Source organism: Rhamphochromis sp. 'chilingali', assembly GCF_963969265.1.
Source record: "Rhamphochromis sp. 'chilingali' genome assembly, chromosome: 13".
Taxonomy (NCBI): Eukaryota; Metazoa; Chordata; class Actinopteri; order Cichliformes; family Cichlidae; genus Rhamphochromis; species Rhamphochromis sp. 'chilingali'.
In genome coordinates, this window is record NC_137940.1 from 3,155,553 (window position 1) to 3,182,725 (window position 27,173).

General features: G+C 42.0%; 2 protein-coding genes across 4 annotated transcripts; both read right to left on the bottom strand.

Moving 5' to 3' along the window:
• Positions 1 to 1,597: 1,597 nt before the first annotated feature.
• LOC308408980 (uncharacterized protein) lies at positions 1,598 to 23,877 on the bottom strand. Of its 3 annotated transcripts, none has more exons than XM_080901464.1 (6): positions 23,745 to 23,877; positions 10,798 to 10,995; positions 7,742 to 7,804; positions 6,684 to 6,747; positions 6,002 to 6,178; positions 1,598 to 5,917 (listed from the first exon to the last, which is right to left on the bottom strand). In XM_080901464.1, exons 2-6 carry the CDS (start codon positions 10,979 to 10,981, stop codon positions 4,318 to 4,320), a joined length of 2,088 nt encoding a protein of 695 aa, XP_080757590.1. In that variant the 5' UTR covers positions 10,982 to 10,995; positions 23,745 to 23,877; the 3' UTR covers positions 1,598 to 4,317. The 3 variants fall into 3 exon arrangements, with proteins under 3 accessions (XP_080757590.1, XP_080757591.1, XP_080757592.1); XM_080901465.1 differs by lacking the exon at positions 23,745 to 23,877 and adding an exon at positions 23,585 to 23,721; XM_080901466.1 differs by lacking the exons at positions 10,798 to 10,995; positions 23,745 to 23,877 and adding an exon at positions 23,585 to 23,663.
• On the bottom strand, positions 23,589 to 27,000 carry LOC308408334 (piggyBac transposable element-derived protein 4-like; the record flags this gene model as incomplete). The annotated part of the gene is made up of 5 exons (XM_080900532.1): positions 23,589 to 23,686; positions 23,745 to 23,877; positions 25,332 to 25,766; positions 25,856 to 26,793; positions 26,907 to 27,000. 5 exons carry the CDS (start codon positions 26,998 to 27,000, stop codon positions 23,589 to 23,591), a joined length of 1,698 nt encoding a protein of 565 aa, XP_080756658.1.
• Positions 27,001 to 27,173: the final 173 nt, after the last annotated feature.

Sequence of the window (27,173 nt, forward strand, 5' to 3'; positions counted from 1 at the left end):
CCCTGAGCCTGGTTCTGCTGGAGGTTTCTTCCTGTTAAAAGGGAGTTTTTCCTTCTCACTGTCGCCAAAGTGCTGCTCATAGGGGGTCATATGATTGTTGGGCTTTTCTCTGTATCTACTGTACAATATAAAGCGCCTTGAGGCAACTGTTGATGTGATTTGGCGCTGTATAAATAAAATTGAATTGAAGAGAAAATAAGCTACAGACACCTGCTCTGTTAAGGCAAATCATAGGCAGTTCATATAGTTATTTTTATGTTTTCAAAGAGTATATAATATATATGCATGTAATGCCGAGTTAACTGTTATGGGTGTTTAATTATAGTGCATAAGTGAAAAAAAAACTTGTGTCTTTCATATACACATATCCAGCTGTGTAAAACAAACAGCCCTGTGAACGTATCATGTTGAAAAGTACAGACATGTTAATGCTGCTAGAAAAGTTTGCTGGAGAATAATGGAAATACACGCTAACGCATGAAGATGCTATATGTTCATTCATTTATAGCCATGCATAACACTGCACAAGGAGGCAAGCCACTCAGAGAATGGAATGAAAAGCGAACGCATGGGAAAAAATGAAAACTGGGACACTAGACCAGGGACTTCTGGGTTTGTTTCTCACAAGGACAGGAAATAATGCTGAACTCTGAACTGTGTCTCTTAAACTTTCTGTTTTAACACAGCTGTGAGTCCCAGGGCTCGAAGCACACAAGAAAGTATAAAGCTGAATAAATACAGATTAGCCCCATTTTAAGGCTACATCATTGAGAGCTAAGTGAGATCAAATTTGTCTATAGCTTATATTGTAGCTTGCTAAACAAGCATATAACTTTGTGCTCCATTCTCTTGTTCAAAGATGGCCAAAACACCAATATTGTGGTTTCTGTCAGTAGTACAGAAAGTTGTATATTAACATTTCACATCCTGTTGTTCTCCCTGCTTTATGAGAGTGTTTTAGGCTTTTCTTCATGAAGTGAGGGAGGTTCTATACATTCAAAGATCAATTATATGATAATGTAGTCTGATAGCTATAGCAGCTTCAAACAAATTAAAACTTGTGTGGTTATCAGTGCTCAGCCTCATCAGTTATTTTAGTGACTAAATGAGTAAAGTGTCGTTACACAAAAATGGAACTAAATTTCTAAACAACTAAAAGCAGACAATAAGTCTTCTTCTGGCCTCTGGAATATATAAGTAGCTAAGTATGCTTCTGTAGTTGAAGCATATAATGACCTTGTTACTATTAATATTCATTAAATTAGACAATATATAGACATAAAAGTAAAGTTATAAATAAATGAATGAATAATATCACCCTGGTTTTACTCTGACACGTGGCCTTTCTTCATATAACCATGTTCAACTTTCACAGCTACGATCAACTGTACAATCAAATATTGCAAACAGAGTGCATGCATCAATAGAGATCCAGTCTATTCACTTTTATTTTATATCATGTAAAATGTTACAAGTTGCAGTTTAGCATTCCCAATATTTGCAGCTTAGTCGTCCAAACGACCAGCTGACAGTTTGCTGCTCCGCTTTCCAATATTGTTTTTGCATCAGTTTAATGTTGAAAATAACATGTTTGATTTATGCATTTATTTACTTATGCATTCATATTTAAACGACAGAAAGCTAAGCCATGGTGTGGGGTTAAAGAGGTTTGTATTTGCCAATGAAAGTGTCTAGCACCATCATAAAAGGCAAAGGTTCTTGAACAAAGTAACAGTGTGCAAGTCCTTATCGGGGCACTACTACTGACAGGGCACATACAGAAGAGTGTATATCATAAATGTTCTGCTGTCAAGGTAAAGTTCTTTGTTGTGCTGTCACCTACTCTCCTATGAATGACAGTTAGCAGTAATTTAGCACAAATATTAATTTGGGGGAAAGAAAATGGAATAATAGGACTGTTTGAACCAGCTTGCAACATTTGCACCTTTATATAGCATAGCATCAAACACAATTACAACTTAATGGAGAGCCAGCACATTAATAAATCTCCAGCTGCCCATGGAGTCATTATGGCTCCACTTTGCTTCACAATCTAATGGATGTGTTGTAAAGAATTACTGTTTCAACCATCAGCTAGACCATCTTACATCTCAACAGCCCGCTGATCCACAGGTCATACTACAGCCATTAGTAAAAGGATATCACTTTATGTAAAAGTGATGGGCTCTGCTATCACCTCAGCTATAGCTAGCTTAGTGCTCATGTCCATGCACTAAATGTGAAAGAAATAACCTTCAAGTACATATCTTCTGCAGTTCAGCCAATAAACACACTTTTTTAATTCAAAGACGAAGCAAACCTAAGTTTCTGTAACACCGGGTGTTCAACATAAAATTACACCTGCAATACACAGGAACCATTCATTCAGGATCTAGTGTGGTCACTAGTGTTTTTAGGCCCATCATGATTAGATTTGCCAGCCATCGTATGAATATGCTCATCTTTGACTCGAGTTATTTAACAAACAACCATTTTGTGTTCATTTCTGTGTGGTATGAAATCTTGAAAGACAGTGAACACCATCTGTTCATGTTGAATATAAAAGCAAACTTAAAAATCACACAATTCAACACTCCTCAGGAGTTTCGTTAGCATGCTAAAGTCTGCTAATTACCCCTGAAGTCAAAGTACAGCTGAGGCTAATAGGAACATGATTTCTTTTAGCAGCTGTGGAATTAAAACCTACGGAGCCCCACAAGGGACAAAAAAATGACAATGAACTTTTGTGAGATCCAGAGTTACTTTTGCGAGATCTCGCAAAATAGGCCGCATCCTTCGCAGGTCGCATTTGAAGGCCGAGTCGGTGTATCCTTCGTGGTCCAAACTATCCCAGAATTCATAGCGCACCCCAGCCACTTCCAGTTTCCAACAATGGTGGCAGCTACTTAGTTTTAATATTACTCTTTCTGGGTCTCAAAATAAACTAAACTAAGATATTTTGAGGCAAGAATGTAGCTGTGTAAACTTCAAACATCTGCTCGGTTTATCAAGACATCACATATTTGCAAAAGCGCTCCGACGTTTTCGAAGACATCTGTTACCCACCGGCTTGAACCTGACCGCGAGGTCGAGGCTTACTAGAGCCGGGGGGAGGACCATACTCCCGGCACACTGTGCCTCGACCTCACGGTCAGCTTCGAGCTGGCGACCTCTGAAGGATGCAGCCTATTTCGCGAGATCTCGCAAAAGTTCATCTCCGTTTTTTTTCTCCAATGTCCCTTGTGGGGCTCTGTAATAAACCAGCATGTGGGAAAGAATAATAATTTTGACGTGATCGTGGAGCTAGACAAAAAGTTATTGAGATGCATCTCGAGAAAAATTTTATGAAATGTCAAAAAATGTCAATGCAATCATTCTAAAAGATACAGAAATTTCATTCAAGATCACCAGAGGTATTGAGATTCATTCAGAATGAATGTCTGTAAAAAATTGACTCAATGACTGATCCATCCAATTTATATCTAAACAACTTTGTTGAAAAACACTTTGAGAGTTTTGAGGTAAAACTGGATGTTCTATGTCATCTTTTGTGAGATAAACAAAAGAACAAGGATCACTAAACATCAGTTTCATCGGGAAATTTGAAGTAATGTCAGTGGTTGATAAGGTAACATCACCTATAGTTGTGTTATTTTCTTGTAATCCTGTTTCAGCCACTTTAATTTCTCTTTACATTTCTTCACTATGAGGTGAGTATTTTTTTTAGCAGGTTTAGAAAAACTAAATTGCATCTTTGCTGTCAGTTCTCTTCTTTCTGATTTGGTCCATTTTTAGGGCTCATGTTAAAACTGTTGTTTGTATGGTAATATTTTGCCAGATCTACATTCATGTGATTGACCAAACTATATCTGGACAAATCACTGTATGTTTGCTTCACTTATGTCCTACTCTTACACACAGCCCAAAAACAGATCTAATAACTTGAATTTTTAGCTACGCAGTAAAAAGTTCCTCCATCGGTTCCCAGAACTTTGACAAAGCTCCGGCTGTGAGAAAGTGTGTAGAGCTTAGAGGATTCCCATCATTTGGGGATATTTGTTACTGAAGTGCTTAGTATGGACCAAAGTGTGAACTGAAGAGTGGTTATCCATTATATAAAGACAATTTGAAATTTGTGTGGATGGCTTTTCAATCAAGCATCCAGTCCAGTCCCCCTACAGTGTAACCAGTTAATAATTAAAAATATGCTCATGGTTATTTTATAAGAATGCCTTATTCTACTCAGTGGTGGCAACAGTCACTTTCTTTAGATCAGCACTGGACACTTAACTTTTCACCACTTTGTGACTTCAGCTGTCAGTCCTTTTCCATCTTCAGCTCCACTTCTTCCTCCATTAACTGTGCTCCTTCCACCTGCATCACCTTGCAGTCTCTAATATCTTCCATTTCCATCATGTCCTCCTTCTCTTGACTCAAAGACGGGATAACCTCTACACCAGAAGTTTTTCCGCTCTGGCTCTCAGGTTGTGTAGCACCTGGTACAAAATCTTCTCCTTCAGCTGATCTGATAACCCTCTTGTCTGTTTCAGCTCCAAGTTCATAATCGTCTTCTTTCTGGTCGTTAGTGGTTGACTTCTCTTCTTCCACCATTGTGACAACAGAGAACTCCCTCTGGCTGTCAGGACTGGCTTTAACAATGGTCACACTACTTATTCTGCCACCTTGAGGTGAGGAGGGAGACAGGCTAGAAGGTGACAAAGGTAAACTGCTTGATCTGTCTTTAAAAAGTTGTTCAGGTGAAGATGAAAGGGCAGAGCTTTTAGACTCCCCTGCTGCAACTGGTGACAGTTTATTTTTTTTTAGAATTCCAGGTCTCTTAAATTCTAATTTTTCTTCAGCTTTGGGCATTGTGGTGCCTTCAAGCTCTCTCTCCGGAGCCCGGGCTTGTGATGGACTATAAGTTTGTCTAAAGGATGAATAGGAAACAGGTGATTGGCTAGACATTTCTTGGTGAAGTGGGAGTTTCGGGCTTGGTGTGAGGACACGAGGAAGTTCTCCTTTTACAGCTTCTGGTGGCATATTTTTTGAGCCAACTTTGGGACTTGCTGCCCCTGCTAGGGGGGATGTAGGAGTTTTTAATGAAGAAACTGAAGATGGCGTCTTGATTGGGAAGGAAGATGAAGGGGATGAATCTAGGGTTAAACCTGGTTCCATATCTGAACCAGAGCTTAGGTCTTGAATAAGCTGAGAACCTGTCCTGGAACAGGCGTCAAGCTGACCAGTATGAGTGACAGAAGTGAAACCTGGAATTGATGTGGGCATAGGTACAATGGGTGTAGATGTCTGCAGTGGACCAAACTCATATGCCTCTTCAGGTTTTATCCACTGACCCTCAACATTTACTCCCTTCTCAGATGGAATAGGAAGAGAACTTGGGGCAGAAACAACTGTACTCCCGGATGAAGACTGGATCTTTTTACAAGGTTCAGGATTGAGCAGAGTTTTAATCTGGGAAGAAGGAGAATTAAGAGAACTTGATGTTTTGTTCTCCTGTTGTAGCTCAGTCTCAAGTATGGAATCAGATTTAGTGCCATGCTGAAGATCAACTTTAATGTTCTTAACAGGCACGGGCTCTTCCAGCACTACAGGTTGCTGCTGAACAGCAAATTTAACCCCTCCAATATCTTTGCCCGTCTCCTCCCCTACCTTCATACCTACAGGGTCACTGCCCCGCCTTAGCCCAAATATAGTCACGCTCTTTTTTCTTCTTCCCACATTTGCAGATACTCCACTGGCACTTTCTGAAGGTCGGCGGACTTCCTTAAACATGCTTCTCAGGTTGTATCCGCCATCTTTCCTATCATCGCTGTCTTGGGATTGGTCCAGCTGGTCCCCTGAAATGGCCAATGGACTTGGCCCACCATGAGACTTTTTATCAGTGTGTGTCACTCGGAACCTGAAAGGATTTCAATAAATTAATTATAAATCCTCTTATTTGTCACTACTTTATCTCTGTGTCTGTCCAGTTCTTCATTATTACCTGCCAACAGAGAAGACAGTCTGTTCCCCAGGTCGTTGCTTGGCACGTAGGGTTCTGCTTTGTCTGCGGCCTTTTTTAGATTTAATCTGGGCACAGAGGTGGCAGGAGTTGTGGTCGGTGCCTGAGTGAACTGTGTGGAGATGGGGAGGAATACCACCAATGGACTCCTTACGCAACCTGGCCATTAACATGAGCAAAGTTTTGAAATTAGATTAAATACCTTTCTACCTTAAATAGATCAGAATGTTTTATCCAGCTCAATCCCCTCAGTGCCTTGATTTTACAAGAAACCTGAAGCTACCTTACAGTCTCTGGCTCTAAGATGTTAATGTCCAAATCAACCCCATATTTTGGAAAATGGGGAAAAAAGTGAAGTCCTAGAACATTTAGATCACACTTAGGCTACGTCCACACGTACCCGGGTATTTTTGAAAACGAAAACGGAAAATCTCCGTTTGCAAAAATACCCGTGTACGTGTGGACGTAGCCTTAGATTATTAGAGTCTCAGTGACGTTCACATAGGCAGATTCTTGAAGAATGCCCAGATCATCCTTATGACTGGGTCATAAAATGTGATAAAATGTGTAATTCTTTAACGGTTAATGCAATAATTGTTAGAGGTCATATAAAAAAGTAAAGATTACCATGTGTTGTAACATAGCTTTAGCTGAATAAGCATACCTGGGGTCATGACGTACGCAGACTTTATGGTTTCCCAACATCTCATTGAAGGCTTCCATATTTGCTAGAGGACACAAATAAAAGAAGTAAATAGTAAATTAACAGGAATACAACTTCTACTGTTAGGTCCTGGGTCCGTGATCCAGTTTTATGTATCTGGACATTTTTGTTCCGGTTTATTTAATGCTCTAAAATGTAGTTTATGTTCCTGGCTTTGGTTCTTATTGTTGCGTTTCTGCCTTGTGTAGTATTTGCATCTGTTTGTCTTGTAGTTTTAAGGTTTCTGTTTCTATGCATGTTACATGTCACCCTTGTCATTTTACTCCCAGTCCTAGTGTCACATTCACGTGTTTCTGCGTCTTGGTGTTAGGTCCAGTTCCTGTTCCTGTCTCGTCAACCTGATTAGTGTCAGCTCTGTTCCCACCTGAAGCCTGTTCCCTCATTACCCATCCCATGACATTATGAAGGAACTGCCCACTCCCACCCATGAAATAGCCTTTAAGTCAATAGTCCAGTTACTTTTGGTCCCTTTAAAAAGAGCGAGGCACACGTCGAGGAGCTGAAACTCCTAAACCGGGGGTGCATCCCTACTCCAACACAGCTGAATCATATGGTTGGATTACCTCTTCAGCATGCCATCAAGTCTGACAAAGGCCTGATAACAAGCCAATCAAACGAGCCATTTGATTCAGGTGTGTTGGAACAAGGATGCATCTAAAAGCTGCAGGACAGTAGCTCTCGAGGACTGAAGTTGGACACCCCTGTCCTAAACCCTTCATCCAATTTGAATGTGGATACCCTTAAATGAAAGTTGAGAGTCTACATCAGGGGTCTTGAGGGCCGGTGTCCTGCAGCTTTTAGCTCTCACCCTGGGTCAGCACACCTGTATCAAATGAATAGTTCATTACCAGGCCTCTGGAGAACTTCAGACCCCTGGTCTACACATCATTTCCATGACCATTATATAACTATAATTGGAATATGTTATAGGTTTAGAATTTCCAAATTCCAACAAGAAATTAAAAAAATATTGAGAAAATATTGGTGGGTTCTGTCACCTTCATTTTGTATGATACATTTAAGGATCTGCTCCACCGTGTCCTGGTTCTCTTCATCCTCATCTGAAACACAGTAAAACAAACACATTCATCTTCTAGCTGATAAATTCCTTTTATTTTGTTCTTAAAACATAAGAGAGTGAAAGTCAAGATATGGGCCTGAATGCAGGACCTGGCAGAAGGTGGCAAGCAGACCAGCCAACCATCTCTGGAGCTCCACTATTCAGGTTTACTCTGCTGGCATTTGTCTGTACCAGGACAGCCACAAGGTAATGGGGCTATTTACTCAAAGCTGGGGATCTGGTGTGTGCCTATGAGAGCATGTCCACACACCAGTGGGCGTGGGTGCGGAACAAGTGGTGGTGGTCAGATTTCTAAAGTGTGCCGTAGTTCAGTCTGGAAGGTGCTCAGCTGATGTGTGTCATCAAAAGAAGACACTTCAGTGATTCTTAATGGCAGAAAGGCCATGTACTGTCAGGGAGAGACTCACCTACTCACTTCTGCTTTTCACAGTGCTGCAAGCAGCAATGCTAGCCGGCACTGTAAGCTAGAGGCACGTGATTCACATCACTTCAGTTTTATTTGCACACCGCTTATTGCAGTATAACGCAGGGAGTGTTCAAGGTCAGCTGATCCAGACCCAAAACGGAAAGCTTTAAGACTAATCTTAACATTTTTGTCAGAAGAGGGACCTGAAAGTTGAAGGCTCTGCCTCCCATCCTACTTTTTACCACAAGTAAAGTGCGCTCTAACGAGGTACTATGCTACACTGAGGTCTTTAAGATAACATGGAATTCATCCCAGAGGAAATGAAGGGAAGCCAGTAAAACTGCTCTCTTTCTAGTCCCTGTCTGCTCCCACTGCAGCATTTGGATCAACTGAAGGATTTTCTGGGAGTTTTTAGGTAATAATAATTATGATGAATTACAGTAGTCAAACTACAAGTAACAAATGCAAGTGGTAAATGAACTGGTTGTTATACAGCGCTTTTCTATGCTTAACTGCTTTCTATCTAACATTCACACACATACTTCGATGGATCCATCGGCGAGCAACTTGTGTTCAGTATCTTGCCCAAGGATACTTGGCACACAGACTCGAGCAGCCAGGGATCAAACCGCCAACTTTCCGATTAGCGGATGGTCTGCTCTACTATCTGTTAAGCTACACGACTGGCATCTCAGCTTCACGCTAAGACCGAATGTTTCTCATTTTAAATTTACTGTCACGGGTCTGTGACTCAGTGTTTTGCGTTTGTTGATTAATTTATATTCTTCGATTATTGTTATTCAGGGTTTTGGATATTCCTTAAGTTGGCCTGTGTATAATCTCAGTCTCTGGGTTTTTCTCTCTGCCTGTTTCATGTTTCCTGTTTTATTTTGGGTCGAGTACAATAACCTCAGTTTTATCTGAATTAAGAAGCAGGAAATTAGAGGTCATCCAGGTCTTTGTCTCTTTGGTGTGTGTTATCTGAAGCTGGGTATCATCTGCATAGCAGTGAAAATGTCTGCTATGGTTTCTAATAGCAATGGGAACTATTTAGAATTCAACTTCTTTTTAATTATGTAGCGCAAACTCAAAACAACAGTTGCATCAGTGCGCTTCATATTGCACGGTAAAGACCCTACAACAATACAAAGAAAGAGAAAACCCAACAACCCAAACAGTGGGAAGGAAAAACACCCGTTTAACAGGAAGAAACTTCCAGCAGAACCAGGCTCAGGGAGGGGCATCTATCTGCCACGACTGGTTGGGGTGGAGAGGAAGAAGAGACAAGAGATTAATGATAACAAATGACTACATGCAGAGAGGTGTATAAACACATTGTGGGTGGAAAAGGTGAATGAAAATCAAAATTTCCACAGAACCCTGTGGAACTTTATAATTCCAGCCTTATTGTGTTATGAAGACTCCCCGATTCCGTGAACCAATTGGAGTCTATTAGATAGTTATGTAATAGACTAGCTACTAACCAAACCACTGCAGTGCCTTAATATGTGCAGCACATACTATAATATCTGTAATAAAATATTGTGCTGGGGTCTAGCGCAGAGATGAGTCCCCCGCAGAGATCATAAGATCATCTGTAACCTTCACTAAAGCCGTTCCTGTGCTGTGAATTTGAAACCTGACTGAAAGTCTTCAAATGAACCTCTGCAGATGATCTGTTAGCTGGTTTACAACTACTCTTTCAAGAATCTTCTAGATAAAAGGAAGGTTGGAGATATGCCTACATTTAGCGAAGACAGCTGCGTCAAGCGATGGCTGTTTAAGTAACAGTTTAACTACTGCCAGCCTAAAGTCCTGTGGTACGTGTCGGCATTTGGTTCATTTATTAAGGAAAAGATTTTTGGAGGTTAACTCAGAACAACTGGAGCAAAAAATGTAAATAAATATCAATAGTATTGAAAGCAGCTGCAGGTAGTGATACATCTGCGAGATGGTTATGAATGATCTTTTCTTTAACAATTAAAACATTCATGAAGGGAAAGCTTTGCTCAACAGAGCTCTGACTTTCAGCCTGGCTACAATCACTGATTACCAGTAAGATGTTCTAGTTTTACAAAGTATTTCTCCAGGCTAAATGATGATCTTTGAAATTAGCGAGACGCTATTTCCTCTCCAGCTTACGAGTCATCTGCTTTAACGTGCACATCTGTGACATGACAAGCACACGAGCACAGCCACTACGATAGATGTGTTAGCAAGCTAACAATAGCCCACTGTTTGTCATTGTTGTGGTTAAATAAATGAATGCAGCTTTAATCCTCTATTTATGTTACTAACAGACACTGTCACAAACAACAAAATGTTTCTGTTCGCTCTGTATTATTGTAGAGTCTTTATCTTACAATATAAAGCACCTTAATGCAACTGTTGCTGTGATTTCTTGCTATACAAATAAAATTGGATCATATACATTACTCATAGTACTCTAATAGTAATCTATTACAAATATATATGTAATTGTCACATGCACAATAATGCCAGTATGGCTAACTTAAACCTTATTTTACTTTCTGTCTTCCTTGATTAGCCTTTTCTCTCCAACCCACCATCTGCATTTTCTCCTAGCTTCTCCTCCTCATCCCCCACGTCTGTTCGACAGTGATAGCCCTTCTTCTTCAAGAGGTGGCAGATTAGGAAGCCCAGCAGTCCCGTAAGAAAGAAAAGGAAGACCACCAGAAACATTATGTAGGGTGGAGGCGTCCCTGCCCCCATGGCTTCTAATTCAGTCATAATGTGGCTTCAACCTGAAACAAAACAGAATCCATGTCATCCTTGAACTCCACTGTTGGGACAGTAATGATCTAAGCAGGAACATTTTTTCAGAGGCTGCAACATTAACATCAATATTAGGTTAAGAGGATAGAGAGACTCCTCTAGAGGAAGTGGACGTGAAACAGAGCAGGAAGAAATGTGTGTCATACTACGTGCATGCCTCATCTGTATTAGTTAATGCAAATGCCACACACACATCTACTGTTGTCTTATTATAGGCAGTTAGGCTGTGAAGGGTTGTTTTCTAACCTTTAGCATGACTACGCTTTAACAGGGTGTATGAGTTGTGAAAGTTACGTACGTGTTTTCTATCATAAACTAATTATTATTTAGTTGAAAGTTTTGTCATGGTCCTCCTGTGCGTCTCCACCATCTCTCTTTGTCTCTGCGTCTGATATTGTGCTTGTTGCTCTGTGTGTGGGTGTTTTTACCAGCCTCACAGAGGCGGGATCCTCCTGGAAGCTCCGCCCTCTGCACCTGAATCAATCAAGCACCTGTGGCTCAGCTGGCACTCAGCTGTTTGCTACTTAAGCTGGGACCTGACCTTCAGTCTTTGCCTGAGTGTTGTCTAACTGTAGTCGTCTGCACTGTGTCTCTCTGCAAGGCTCTGTTTCAGTTTACTGGCTAAAGAGTTTAATGCGTCTCTTCCTGTGGCAGGACGGCCCAGTGGAGTTTGGAGAAAGTGTTTGTTGCTTGGCGGATTCTCGAGAGTCTCAGAGGATTGGGAACTCTGATTCACCGACCTTCCTTCCAGGGAATTTTGTACAAATAGGACGTTTGAACTGAGAACTTCAAAAAGACTTTGTATAGAGTACTGTCTGCACCAACACTGTAAATAATCTCAGTCCTGCATTTGAGTCTGGCCAGACAAACCGTGACAAAAGTACCTTTATTTAAAACACCTGTTTGTCTAATTCAGAATAGTCTCAAGAATTATATATGTATCTTACATTAAACCTAATAATTATTCTATTAACACCAGTAATTGTAACACTCATATAATCTTTTTAGTGGTATTTTGGATTATATTACAGATTGCGTGAAGTTTTTTTAAACATACCAACAGAAAGCCATGGAGGCAGACATGATTAACAAAAAGATCCAAAGATGTATTTTGGATTGCATTAACCCCACAAACACAAAATCCAACTAAGCCCACAAAGGGAATCCAAAATCTCCTGGAAATAGGAGTAAGAACAGGAATCATGAGGGAAAGCAAGCAGGCTGATGACAACAAATCCCACACACGTGTTCATGTAGTTCCTGAAAAAATTCCAAATCATTGACATTTTCTTATGGTTAAAAAAAAGCTTATGTGTAGTAGATCTTAGACAAACACAGATCTGGAAAAAGGTGTCACCTGCAAACGTCTCAACCACTCAATCTTTTTCCTGCTCATTGTTTACCATACTCGTCTTATTCTTCATTTACTTTGCTTTGGTTATTGTAAAGTCTCTTAGGCTCTGCCCAGGCAACAGTTTCACCTACAAATACACATTATAGGTTCAGAACTCAGCTTTTTGTCTGTTAAGCAACAAATATTCCTGTAACAAATATTTCTTACCAGGTTCACTGCCTGCGTGGACACATCGGAACTTGTGAAAGTCTGCGATGTTACTAAAAAACAAGCTACTAAAAGAAACCAATAACAACAAAGCAAAAACGCTGTTCAGATTTAGCCGATAAACATTGTTTCCAATGAGTGTGGTGGATAAGAAACTATCATACAGCGTGTGCCCCTCCAGTCTGGCTTCCCTTTAGCCCCGCCTTTTCTGCCTATCTCCAGAGAAGAGATGGGGGCGCAGGGCAACCACGTCCTTTTTATTCACAAAAAGAAATGTTACAAAATCTTTTACAAGTAAAGCTTTATGCCTGTAGTACAACTTGTGCTTTAATGTAGTGATACTACAAACTGTATCATAGAGAAAGGTTAGAGTCATGTATTTGTAGTATTACTGTGTATATGTACATTTTACATAACGTGATTATGAATAACATACTTGCATACATGTACTGTATGGTGTAACATATGACTGCTTATCAGTTTGGCCCTCCAGCTGGCTTATCAGCATCCAGTTACGCCCTTGCATGCATGCACGCGCACACACACACACATGCACACACACACACGCGCACACACACACACACATACTGTATTAGCACTTGTTCCCTTTGAAAGTGTTTTTAAGCAGTGATAACAAATATCATTAGGATCATATTCAAAATAGAAAATCTTTGTGAATTGAATAGTTATGTGGCAATTATTCAAAATGTAAAGTTCACAGAGGAGGCAAAAATACACATCTTTACTTGAGTAGAAGTACAGATACCTGTGTTAAAAAATACTATGGTAAAAAAAATTTAAAAAGTACTGATTCAACTTTTTTACTCAAGTAAAAGTGAAAAAGTACTGTCTCTGAATGTACTCAAAGTAAAAAGCAGCTCTTTGAAGGATATTTCTACCAGCTACTTTTGTGGAAATCTCCTGGAACCTTGTGATATATTAATATAATAAACAAAATAATATTAATATATAACTTTATTTGTGTAGCTCAGTTCAAAAACACAGATATACAAAGTGCTTGACAGTTTAAATAAAAGCCACATGTTCCAACACAGAGACATGTGAACAGACAGGGTTACACATTCACTTTAACATTGGGTGGGATCGCCAGTAACAATTAGAAGACCTGATCAGAGACGTCACTGCAGTGATAAGGTTTCAGGAGTTCTGATATATAAGCAGGATCCTGTTTATGAAGAGCTTCATATGGTAAAAGAGGGGGATTATAAAGCTGATTCTATGCAGGACTCAGAGATGTGAAAAGCCAGCTATGATAATCATGGCAAAGGAAAGTGAAGGTGTTTACTAAAGGTTTCAGATGCCCGAATGACAGGAAAGATTTGCTTTGCAATGTTTCTGAGGTGGAGAAAGCCAGACTGGGTGAGCTTAGAAATCTCAGATTCAAAATTCAGTATTGGTGAAACATGATAACAAGGTTCTTAGCAAATGTTTTGATGTCGCTGGAAAGGGGGGCAATGTACTGACTGACCTCGTTAGAGAAAGCGTCGAACACGAGAACATCAGCTTTACTGACACTGAGATGGAGCAGAGGGAGGGGTTCGCTGAGGTATGAGAAGCTGCTGAGAAAAGTAAAGCTGTGTGTCGTCTACATAGCAAAGGTAAGAGTGTTAAGTGAATAGCCTGAGGGTTATATCCATCTCCCCCTCTCTCTCTGCAGATAAGTCAAGCAGGACTAAAATAAATGTTCATCTTCATCCAAGCAAATAGGTCATTTTTACTGAAGCTGTTTCCGTGGTGTGGCTTTGTCTGCAACCAGATTGGAGTTTACCAAACATACTGTTTACCTCAACTAGCTGAAGGAGCTAATGAGCCAAAATCCGTCAGGAAAATCAGACTCAGACAACAGAACTGAATGAGAGACCTGGGTTGAAAGGGCACCGACCTGAACAATGACCTGATCCTATCGATCTTCCCAGTAAAGTCTTTGCAGTCATTAGAAGCTGTGCGTGGAAGGCCACAAACTGAGGAGTGTGGATTGTGTTTATCACCACTGATCAAACTAAAAAAATGAGATGTTGTTGGTTCTTTAATGAGCTGAGTGTGGTTAGGAACTCCCTCATGTGGAAGTTAGAAAGAGTTATAACTGCAGACACACTTCAGAGGCAGAAGCTTACACAGCACAGTCATTAGATTATTATTAAAAATGGTCAATATGAGACATTTCCATCTGCTTTTTTTATTGATAAGCATCATGATTTTAAAAAAGGACACTTATTTGTACTTGTTGCAGAGACTAGGCCTCCCTTTGGATTCTGCTTTTTAATTCATTACCTGCGCTCTGACTGTTAAATGCCACCAGGATTGCAGCTGAAAGAATATTAACTAAAACTGTCTTAAATATTTAATTATAGTCCTGCAGGATGTTGTCCTACTGATAGAGTTGGACAAAATCTGTTAAGTACTTTTCTCTGACTTTCCTTCCTTGAATACTCATGCAGTGCTTTTAATACTAGACTTTTGTGCAGTACTGTTCTTCTTGCACACACTAATGTCTTGTCTGCAGCAGCCATGTTGCATTCAGACTGTGTTATGAACTTCTCCATATTTTATCATGTATAATTTTCCCTTCCTGTGCTATCAGTACACTTATTCATAGTTATAAAAGGTCAGAGGGGAAACCGCATGCTAACTTAGCGAGCTGATAAGCAGCTTTGCTCTTTCTAATTCCCAGATAATTGAAAGATAAAGAATTTAATAAACAAAAAATGCAAAACAAACAACACCGTATTCATTTTGTAACCTTTTGACCTTTTTATTTTTATAAGTTACATTCTTGGCGTGAGCGTTTCGAGTGCATACTACCAGAACTGTCATCAGGGATGATTTGCCTTTGCTGTATTTAACATTTGATTTAATACTGTATTTAACTGAAAGACTTACTCCTCAGTGTTGCACTTCTCTGTCTACAGGCTGTATTCTCAGAGATTTTCTTCCCTCTTCCTCCTACTTTCCAGTCCCAGCCTCTCTTCCTTTCCTTTTTATGGAATTCTGTTTAACGTCTGTTTTTCAGAGTGAATACTCCAGGGGCTAAAGGGAACCCCAAGAGGAGTAATGTCTCATAGTTTGTTTGCTTTTCTAACTGAACTGTTCGTTCATTTGGCTGTTGTTCTCATGTAGAAGAACGTGCACTAGAGATGCATTTTTATAGCAGTCTACGATGAAGCATTTACACACAAAACTAGAAACGGATTGGAAATACTTGTGCACTCACTCTGAAATCTTGGGGGGAGACATATTTAGCCTCACTTGGTTTTCTGCAGACAGCTAGACCTTCACCTGCTCCCAGTTATATTGTTGCAGCCTTGATTGCCACGGCTTCAGTGCTGACTCACTCGTCACATGGCCTTCGTGGATGACAGACGCCTATTCGGTTGTTTTTTCTGAAGTTTCGACGACTTTTTCTCTATGAAATGTTTTGTGAGGAATTTTTCATAATCAGAGTGGAGCATCTGAGCACAGAGGAAATTAGCTTGTAAATTTAGGATTTCACATTATGCTCATTTTGGAGTATAATCGACATCTCAAAGGACTCGAATATCCAACTTGTAAATGCAACACCCAGCATTTCATCTAACTTCACAGTAAAAACACTTTCTGTCATATACAAAAGCAAATGTCATTCCAAAGACATTCAGCGAGCGCCTCCTACCCGACTCCCACTGAATCAGCTGATTTTTTTTAATGATAACTTAAACATATCTGATGCAGCCATGAAAATGATTTGCCCTTTTCTTGTATGAAACCTTGTACATAGCTAGCTACATACTTTCATCATTTTTAATCTCTCATAACTTCTTAAGTAGAAGACTTACACATCATAAAGCCAATCTCTCTTTTGGCTTTAGCAAGAACGAGCACTCAAAGGACATTTTTAAAAACCCAATAAAACACATTACAAATGCTGTAATAGTTTTGATCAGCCGTCTATACCACATGGTGATATGACCCTTTAAATATACAGAAAAAGACTATTCAATTTTCCTCAAATAAACGATCGAAAACAGATCCTGTCAGGATTCACACGGACAAAACCAGACACAAATCCATCCAGGATCACAAAAGCAGTTTTGCTGTGATACATCTCATAAGAATGATGCTCAAGGTCAGTCATGGAAAACAGGCCTTCATTTCTGGCACTTGCAGTGGATGCAACGTTTGTTTCCCCGTAGATTTAAACAGAGCTTAAATTTGTTTGAAAACCTTGTATACCCGTCTCCTGTACGTAGACGTTACAAGGGATCAAAACTTCAGTCAAAAGAACACAGTTGTAAGGCCCTGTAACTAGGATCATTTTAATGGATAAGTGGAATGGAAATTGCACAATAATGTTACGTTATTGTACAAAAACCCATCAGGTGAAACTCTCAGAATGACGGAGACACATTATCACACTAACAGTCTCCTCTCTCTCGCTCTCCCATCTTAAAGAACCAAAGAGCTCAGAGAAGCAGAGAGATGACTCAGCATCCTCATGACCTCAATAGTATCTCTTCCCTGTTTGTTTCACGATATGCTTGCAACGCTGCCTTACGTCAAAGAACGGTGACATCAAGATCTATAACAATTTGCATGTGCTACATCAGAGAGGGAGGAGAACGTTCTAGACCACTCTGTTGGTAGTTTAATATTAACTTTATTCTATTTCTATAATTAGCTTTTAAAATGTCCATGGATATGAAAACTGAGTGGCAAGGACTCATTTTACACAGTAAAACTCCCAACGTGTTTAAACTGGTTAACATGAAAGTACTGCTAGTGATAATACAACTGGTCAGATGGGAACACGTTTACATCATTCTTGCTTCTCCATGATGTCTTTTATTGTCTGCATTTAACAGTGTTATTACCTGAGATAACTCTGGTCCCACCGTACATATTTAGATGAACTTCTTTCTAACTGGACCAGGCTTTAAGTCACTGCAGCACTAGCTGCACTTTTCAGCCATAGATGTTATCTCAGTCTTTTATATACAGTCTTTGTTTCCAATATTTTCACACTTTCGAGTATAAAGGGATGATGGAACACTGTGTTGCATGAGCCCGTGCATAATTCGCCTCCGTGGTGGGAGGAATGCATCACACCATTTCTTCAGATTTGTCAGCAGCTGTACTCATGCTGGCGAGGCTCTTTTTTAACTTACGTCAAAGGTTTTGTAGTGGATTCAGATACAATACGTTGGGAGGGCCCTGAAGTCCACATATTTTCCTCTTGAGCTTGTGAAAATATAATAACTTTGCCTTGTGGCATGAAATAGCAGCTGATGTTAAACTGTCGCCACAAAGTAGCGAACATGGTCAGCAGTACTTAATGTGGTTGCAGCATTAAGACCATGACAAACAAAACACTATTCCACATATCATTACGATGAGCAACGAGTACTCGGCAGGTTAGGCAGTGGGTCCATGCTGTTGCCCCCCATCTGCAATCTCAACAGAAACTGCAATAGCCAATGAGCAGTCATACCTGCCCCCCTTCATCACATCGGTTTGGTTTGGTTTTTCTAAACCAAGACAACAATATGAACACACTCATCTCTAGGCATTTCCTAGTTAGTTAGTTAGCTAGGACTAATTAGGCAATACTTAGCTGTATATAGTTAGACAACAAAGCCCATTAGTTTTGGCTGGAAGCATGCACTTAGTATTGTTAGGTATTTTAGCACCATGGGAGCATTTACTGGATATTGTTTTATAGTGACATTATGCAGGAAAACTCTGTCATTCAATAAGGCCCCTTTGTTTTAGTTATTTTTCTCTTTGACCCAAGAATTGATGTGTGAGAATCACAGGCTGGTACAAGGTTGAAATACCACAGAGATCACTCCCTCAGCTACATTAGTTTCTTAATCTTTTAGGAGACGCCTGTTGAGGCCAAATGGTTTGTTTCAGATTTCACTAATGTAAGAACTCTTTGTTTTGTGCCTTGAAAATATGTCGCTGAGATAATCACAATTGTAGCTGAATTGATAAACTACACAAAGGATGCTTCTTCACCCAAGGGCAGGAAGACGCTGCCTTATCTTGGTCTGTACTGGTTTAAACTGATAAATCTGCTGTCTCGTGAATTTTACCCTCTATATAAACTGTTGTACTTGTGAATAAAGTTGAGTCACTTTGGGAAGACAATCTAAAGCAGTCTCTGTTTTCTTGTTCTCCCAAGCTGCTCGTACTAACACGCTGAATGGCATGCTTGAATATTACTTGAGAATATATTTGACTGTGTTACAGACTAAGGGACATTCTCTGCTGATAGACGTCCACGCCTCGGAGGAAGCCGATCCACGGATTAGGCCTTGGAAACCGTTTCCTTCAAGTATCATCATACTGCCATCATAATAAGCTGTAACAACACTGTAAACTAGTAGCACAATTTCAAGTGTTTATGTTCATCTTAACCACAGACTGTACGTAAAGGTTGGACACAGCCCAATGCATTTGGTTAGTATTTTATGACCAGCTGCCATCTTGGTACACTATATTGCCAAAAGTGCGCATGCGCCAACCAGCGTGCAGCCTGTTACAGTCACTCCTGCTTTTCTCTTAGTTTAGCTCTTTTTTCTTACGTATTCTTTTTTTTTTTCTGACTTGTATTTTCCTCCGTTTTCTATCTCTTACTCAATCATGTGGATTGAGAGAGTTTTTGTTCTTCTGGTGGCCGTGGAACTGTTACTTTTATCATGGAACGGGACCGCGGCACATCTCCTACACGCACGGACTGTTTACTCCAGAGATCAGCTGATCGCCCTGATGCCGGCCGGCTCGCTGGCCAGGCCCGCAGAAGTGCCCGCAGAAGTACCAGCTGAAATTTGGAGGAAAACACATCGGGGATGCAGAGGTCAAGGACAGAAGAGAAGAAAAAAGGTGACGGTGAGACAGCGGAGGCTCGAAGCGAGGAGGAGGTTTAAACCGTGTCTGCCGTCTATCGTGATGGGAAATGTGCGATCGTTGGCAAGTAAAATCGACGAGCTCTCAGCACTGGTACGGAGTCAGAGGGAATACCGAGAGTGTAGCCTGATGTGTTTCACCGAATCATGGCTGCACCAGGTCATTCCCGATGAGAATGCTTCCGTGGAAGGCTTCCACACTGTTCGGGCGGACAGGGACAGCATCGCTAGCGGTAAGCGTAAAGGAGGTGGGCTTGCTGTTTTAGTTAACAACCGGTGGTGTAACCCTGCCAACATAACAATCAAAGAAAGGATTTGTTGCCCGGACATTGAACTGTGTGCTGTTGGACTCAGGCCGTATTATTTACCCAGGGAATTCTCTCACGTCATCTTGGTGGCTGTTTATGTTCCCCCCTCTGCTAACCCCACAGCTGCATGTGACACTATCCACTCTGCCATAGCTCGGCTACAGACTCAGCACCCGAGTGCCTTTATTGTGATCTCGGGTGACTTCAACCATGTATCACTGGACAATACACCAACATTCAAACAATATGTGGACTGTCCCACCAGGGGAGAGAAAACTTTAGACTTACTGTATGCTAACGTCAAGGATGCATACAGCTCCTCCTCCCTCCCCCCACTTGGTAGGTCAGATCATAACCTGATTCACCTCACCCCCCGCTATGTGCCAATTGTGAGGAGGGAACCTGTGACCACCAGGACTGTTAGGAGGTGGTCAGAGGAGGCAATAGCGGAACTACAGGGCTGTTTCGAGGTGACCGACTGGGAAACACTCTGTGAGCCTCACGCCGAGGACATCAATGGGCTTACTGAGTGTATCACAGACTACATAACTTTCTGCACCGACTCCATTGTTCCAGCTCAGACTGTTCATTGTTACCCAAATAACAAGCCGTGGGTGACTAAGGACATCAAAGCCCTCCTCAACAACAAGAAGAGGGCTTTCAGAGGGGGCAACAAAGAGGAGGTGAGGAAGGTCCAGGTGTTACTAAAGGACAAGATCAGAGAGGCTAAGGACAATTACAGGAGGAAGCTGGAGTGGAAACTCCAGCAGAACAGCATGAGAGAGGTGTGGAGGGGCATGAAGACCATCACTGGATTCAGGCCAACCAACAGCAGGGGAGCTGAGGGAGGTGAGAATAGAGCCGACGAGTTGAATCTGTTTTTCAATAGATTCGACACCACAGTGTCTGCTCCCACCCCCACAACCTCACCTGCAGTCAGCCTGGAATCCAGAGCCACACCACTGTGCCAGCCTCTCTCTTCACATGTTGCCTCCTGTGAGAGTCCTGACACCCCTCCCCCACCCATCACCTTCACTCAATACCAGGTTGAGATGCAAATGAGGAGACTTCACTCAGGCAAGTCTGCTGGACCAGACGGAGTGAGTCCCCTTGTCCTCAAGACCTGTGCCCCCCAGCTGTGTGGAGTCTTTCATAAACTGTTTATGGTGAGTCTGAGTCTGCAGAGGGTCCCGGTGATGTGGAAGACATCATGCCTCGTCCCTGTACCAAAGACGCCTCGTCCCAGTGGCCCCCAGGATTACAGGCCCGTGGCACTGACCTCCCACATCATGAAGACCCTGGAAAGGCTCATCCTGGACCAGCTGCGACCCATAGTAAGACCACATCTGGATCCCCTTCAGTTCGCTTATCAGCCTCGTCTCGGAACAGAGGACGCCATCATCTACCTGCTCAATCGTGTCTACACCCATCTGGACCAGCCGGCGAGCACTGTGAGGGTCATGTTTTTTGACTTTTCCAGTGCTTTCAACACCATCAGGCCGACCCTCCTGGGTGATAAGTTAGCAGCGATGCAGGTGGATGCTTCTCTGGTGTCCTGGATTGTTGATTACCTGACAGGAAGACCACAATATGTACGTCTCCCACAGTGTGTGTCTGACAAGGTGATTAGCAACACAGGGGCACCACAGGGGACTGTCCTCTCCCCCTTCCTCTTCACCCTCTACACCACAGACTTCAGCCACTGCACAGAGACCTGCCATCTTCAGAAGTTTTCTGATGACTCTGCGGTGGTTGGATGCATCAACAGGGATGATGAGACAGAGTACCGGGCTGTGGTCGACTCCTTTGTCACGTGGTGTGAGCAGAATCATCTGCAGCTCAACGTGGCAAAGACCAAGGAACTGATCGTGGACTTCAGGAAGACCAGGAAACACTTGACCCCTGTTTCAATCCAGGGGGTCAGTGTTGACATTGTGGAGGACTATAAATACCTTGGAGTACACATTGACAATAAACTGGACTGGGCTAAAAACACCACAGCACTTTACAGGAAGGGCCAGAGTCGTCTCTATTTTTTGAGGCGACTGAGGTCCTTCAACATCTGCCGGAAAATGCTGAGGATTTTCTATGAGTCTGTGGTGGCCAGTGCGATCCTCTATGCTGTTGCATGCTGGGGGAGCAGGCTGAGGGTCGCAGATGCCAACAGACTTAATAAACTGATCCGTAAGGCCAGCAATGTTGTGGGGATGGAGCTGGACTCCCTCAAGGTGGTGTCGGAGAGGCGGATGCTGTCCAAGATAAAGACAATGTTGGATAACACCTCCCACCCACTCCATGACATGTTGGTCAGTCACAGGAGCTCGTTCAGTGAGAGACTGAGATTACCGAAAAGCACCACTGAACGACACAGGAAATCATTCCTGCCTGTGGCTCCCTGTACAACGCATCCACTTAACACACTGTTTGCTGCTACAACTACACATGTTTCTTTTCCAAATATTTATTTATAAGTGACTTATGTATGTATGTATGTATATATATGTATATATTGTACTATTCTTAGTTAGCGTATTGTCTGTCTTGTCTTAATGTTGGTTTAAAATGGAGCACTGTAACAAAAAATAATTTCCCCCAGGGATCAATAAAGTATTCTGATTCTGATTCTGATTCTGATTCACTGATTCATCCAAATGCTCATTCCTTCCATTGCCACATGTGTATAAAATCAAGCACCCAGGCATGCAGACTGCAGACTGGGTCCCTGTCAGGGACTAAGACTGCATAGAGCCGCTGAACCCAAGCCTTACATCACCAAACACAATGCAAAGTGTGGATGCAGTGGTGTAAAGCACGCTGCCACTGACTCTAGAGCAGTGGAAACACATCCTCTGAAGTGACAAATCACACTTCTTGCTGGAGTGAATGAGACAAAAAACTAACCTGGAGAGTGTTTGTTTATGTCACTGGGGATGTTTGAACTGATTTTTTTTATTCATTCATGTGGTTATTTATTCTTTGGACCTTCTGTTGTTTTTATATTTTCATTTCACACCCAGTTATGAACAGCACATGGCAGTCATTTCTTTAAGTGGCTGAAATCATTCATATAGTTCTGTATATACAGCTTGAATCATATCAGCATGAGTGCAATCTGATAAATATTTGACCAGCTTCCTGTGGGGGGCTGCGAGGAGAGGAAAACCATTCCAGGGAGGAGGGATTTTTATTATTATTCTGGGCCAGAAAATCATTAATCGTATCTTAAGGTCATTAAAGACCCGCTGGAGCTTACCTCTTAGCATCAAACACACCGACTTGCTTTTAGCACCGATGATAGATTACGACATCGCTCTCTGATTGTAGAGTGATCCAAGAGAATCACCAAACATAATTGGGAAATGTTAAACTTTTATACGTTTTTTTAAACCCTGCAAATATTTCATTGAATCAAAGACAACTGCCTTCTCAATCGGGTCACACGGGATCCATATTCCCGTTTCCGAAATGTACTGGCAGCCTGACAATCGTCCCTGTTTTGTGAAGATTTCTAAAGTAAATGTAACACTAAGATTGGACGAATTAGTGAATCAACGTCAGCCGAATTCACAAGTGCTGCCCATATATTCCTAAAATGCCGAGCACTCTATTTTATTCGATAAATGTGCCGTCTGAAACGGCACAAAACTTTAAATCCTGGCGATTCGTAATAGAGTTTGGCGCGTAATTTTTCTTAGCCTCGAAAGGCTACAGTACTGCGTGTTTCGGGTCTGTGGTCTATGCCATCATCTACCATAGCGCTGATTCACTCCATTATTCAGCTCACCTGGTCAACAGCAGCAAAAGCCCACCAGCATCCTCGTCACTGTGCTCACATTCCGATACCTGAGAGGACAGCGGTCCCCCACACCCAGCGTGAGAACGTCTCCTGAAGGTTAAATACGAGGCAGTACCACAACACAGACACACCTAGCTCGGATCCTCACCTTCAGCCAGGCAGGCTGGGACACAGCCTGGTCCTCTCACACTCAGTGTACCTGCCGGTTTTGATAACGTCCCATACTGCAGCCTTCTCTCCGTGTCCTCTGGCCCGAAGGGGACGATGAGGTTTGCTGTCAGCTGAGGAGAGCAGGATGACAGGAAGCTCGGAGGCATGTGTGCTCCATAGGCAGCTAGTGCTGCAACTTTGAATTTAACCTTTGTGTCTCCACACAGTCAGCTAAGCTGCAGGCTGACTCTTTATGTTTCTCTTTCTGCTCGTTTAAAGATGTTGTCAGGTGGGGACATGAATATTTGATTTTTCAAAGCCATTTTTCTGATAGACGTTTATTATAGACGTGACTGTTAAAAGAATAAACTAAAAAAAGTCGCAGGCTTTAAGTAAAATAAAATGCACATGTTTTTTGGGCCAGTGGCCAGCCATTGATCAGAACAGATAACAGCAGCATCTCTGGGGATGTGAGGACTGAGGAGTTATATCTACAATCTTTGTTTATTGTCCAGCTGGATCAGCTCACCATGCCTTCTTGTTTTCTATTGTATGGTATTCTTCTCATTAGTGCTTTTTAAAATAGACCTAATATGCTTTGTTTGTTGTCATATACAGTGGTATTTGTTATAAGGAACCCCATTAGCTTCCACAACAGTGGTTGCTTCCTTTTTTCTGTACAGAAATCTAAACCAAAGCTACAAAGTTTGAAGATTCATTTTCTGATCTTCTATGTTTGATCATTTAAATATTAATCATATTTGCTATTTAATTTCTATATTAGACAACGATAACACAAGTAAACACTAAATTTCTGTAGCCACACCCAGGTCTGATTACTGCCACGCCTGTTATTAATCAGGAAATCGCTTACGAAGGACAAAGTGGAGTAGACCAAAAGATCCTGAAAAGCCAGATATCATGACCCAAGGTAATTTAGGAACAAATGAGAAGCACGGCAATTGAGATCTCAGAGTCTGGACGAGATGATAAAGCCCTTTCTAAAGCTGTGGGACTCCAGCAAATGATAGTGAGAGCCATTATCCACAAATGGCCAACACTAGTGATGTGCAAATCAAGCAATGAACCAGTATTGAACCACTTCATGAGTTGTATAGAAAACAGATGAATTCACTTAGACCCCCGGAGAGCAGTCATTTTGGTTTTCTACCTTTAAAAGCCGGAGAGCAGTCAAATGCTGGAAGTGGAAGCTAAATTGGCTAGTCATTCATATGTATATTAGGTCGTTACCTAGGAATTCTGGAGGGAGGGGAGTGGGGGTGAGTGATTGACGGGGTGGGGGAGTGGAGTGTTTCAGTTTGCCATCTTAGGGAGAAATCAACACATGTCCTTTGTATGTCCTTTGTTGCTGACATTTATTGATGAAAACAGTACAAAAAACCAACCATTTGTACACATATTTACAAATAATGATAAAAAGTGAGTGAGTACATTTCAACATTTTCAGCAATCACTCACAATCCTGGCACTGCCACGGTATCTGTCGTCTGCATTTACCACATGTGTACCTGTAGCAGTGAACACATCGCACAGTGGCCTGATTTTTTTTGCATCTGTGTTTGACCTGACACGTGGCCCTTTTTCCAGGGCTAGGTGTGGAGGGTTGTGTCCGAAGCAACTGATCTTTTCTTGCCTTCTTCGCAGCTACATGAGAGTGAGCCAACTCCCTTGCAAGCTCCACCAGGAAGTCCACCCGTCTTTCCTTCGTCCCGGTGCATGCTTGATACAGCACATGTGCATTCAGTGCTGCCATGTCAATCATGTTATAAAACACGGCGACTGGCCAGCGCCGTGTTCCTCTGCGGACAGTGTACTCCCGAACCATCTGGTCCATCACATCCACGCCACACTTTGTTTTGTTGTAAAGGGTGACAGTGTTTGGCTTCCTTTTGGTGGTGTTATCAGTCTGAACCACGCTGTGCATGCTGCTAAGAATATAGACTGTCTTCTTCCGTTTGGCCGCATACGCCGTCAGCGTGGCAGCAGAGGTTGAAAACACCTAAGAAATAAGATAAATTGTTATTTTCATAGCCCTTTTACACACAATGAAACACATAAACATAGAACCACAAAAGACCTGCAACATACCTGAGTGGTGAATTCATTGCGATCTGTCTGTCTAGTGGATTGAGGAATTTCCCTGCGAATCTTGTTGACTGTGCCGAGGATGGTGGTTTTCCGTCTAAGAAGTTTTTGTGCCAGTGAAAGCGATGTGAAGAAATTGTCTGTGGTAACATTTCTGCCCTTGTCTAGGAATGGTTCCATCAGCCTCATCACTACATCTTCAGACAGTCTCTCCCCACTGGGACGATTGGGGTCCTTGCCAAGATATGGGAAGACATTGCAAATGTACTTGGATTTTAGGTCGCAAGCCACCCAAAACTTGATCCCAAACTTGTCAGGTTTACTTGCAATATACTGCAGGAAACAGCACTGAGTCTTTGATGGGAAAAGCTGCTCATCAACGGTGATATGTAGACCAGGGTTGTAGCACGTGATGCAGTTGGTGACAAATGATCCCCACACACTGGAAATTGCAGCGAACTTATCAGTCTTTGCGCGATCACTGCGGGTGGACTTGTCATCAAAGCGTAGGTGTTGCATGATGTCTTGGAAGCGGTTTCGTGCCATAGTTCCAATGATCTGTGGGTTTCCCAGGTTTGCTGACCAGCAGTCATTTACCGATGGAAGCCTGTAAACCCCCCGCAAGATGACAATTGCAATAAATGCCATTAGTTCAGGGAGGTCCATGAACCAATGAACATGCTCCGTTTCCTGTGCATGTTGAATAGTCCATTCTTGAATGCTATGAAGCATGTCAAGAGTGATGAAACACAGGAAGCTCTGAAGGCGACTCGAGATACTTCTCCTGGCCTTAGCCGTTGGCTCTCCATCTGCAGTGTACGGTTCTATTGGGGTGAAAGGGAGACGGGTCCCCACATGTTCTTCACGCCACACTGTGCCATCTTTCGCTGTCTCAGTCCCCAAACAAGCTCTCTTTTTAGGTGGAGAAGCAGTCTCCTCATCTGCAGTGTGAACAAATTCAAATTGTGAGCAATGGGAAGGTCAAACAAACTTACTAACTACATCCACTTACTTGTTTGAAATGAAAAAGGAAATAACATGAAATGAAACTAACCGGAAGACTGATCAGACAGCTCTGAGTCCGAATCCGGCTGAACTTCTAGGTCTTCTCCATCCGAGTCACAAGGGTCGACTTCCGTCAGGATCATTTCCAACGCCTGCTGAGTAGTGAGTCTTCTCTGCATTTTCTTTCCTTGGAGAGGAGGTCCGTACACCACAGAATTCTTCAGGGCAATGAAGGGTTAGGCTAAGTGCAGTGAGATTGTGTCATATATATACCCAGTACAAAAAACACCCAGTGCTCTGATTGGTGCACAATCAT

Excerpts from the sequence above, each read along its gene's own strand:
- LOC308408980 (XM_080901464.1), bottom strand. The coding sequence starts at position 10,981 with ATGACTGAATTAGAAGCCATGGGGGCAGGGACGCCTCCACCCTACATA. Across the intron at positions 7,805-10,797 it reads GCTAGGAGAAAATGCAGATG|ATGAGGATGAAGAGAACCAG; the intron begins GTGGGTTGGAGA and ends ACTGTGTTTCAG. Across the intron at positions 5,918-6,001 it reads ACTGTCTTCTCTGTTGGCAG|GTTCCGAGTGACACACACTG; the intron begins GTAATAATGAAG and ends AAATCCTTTCAG.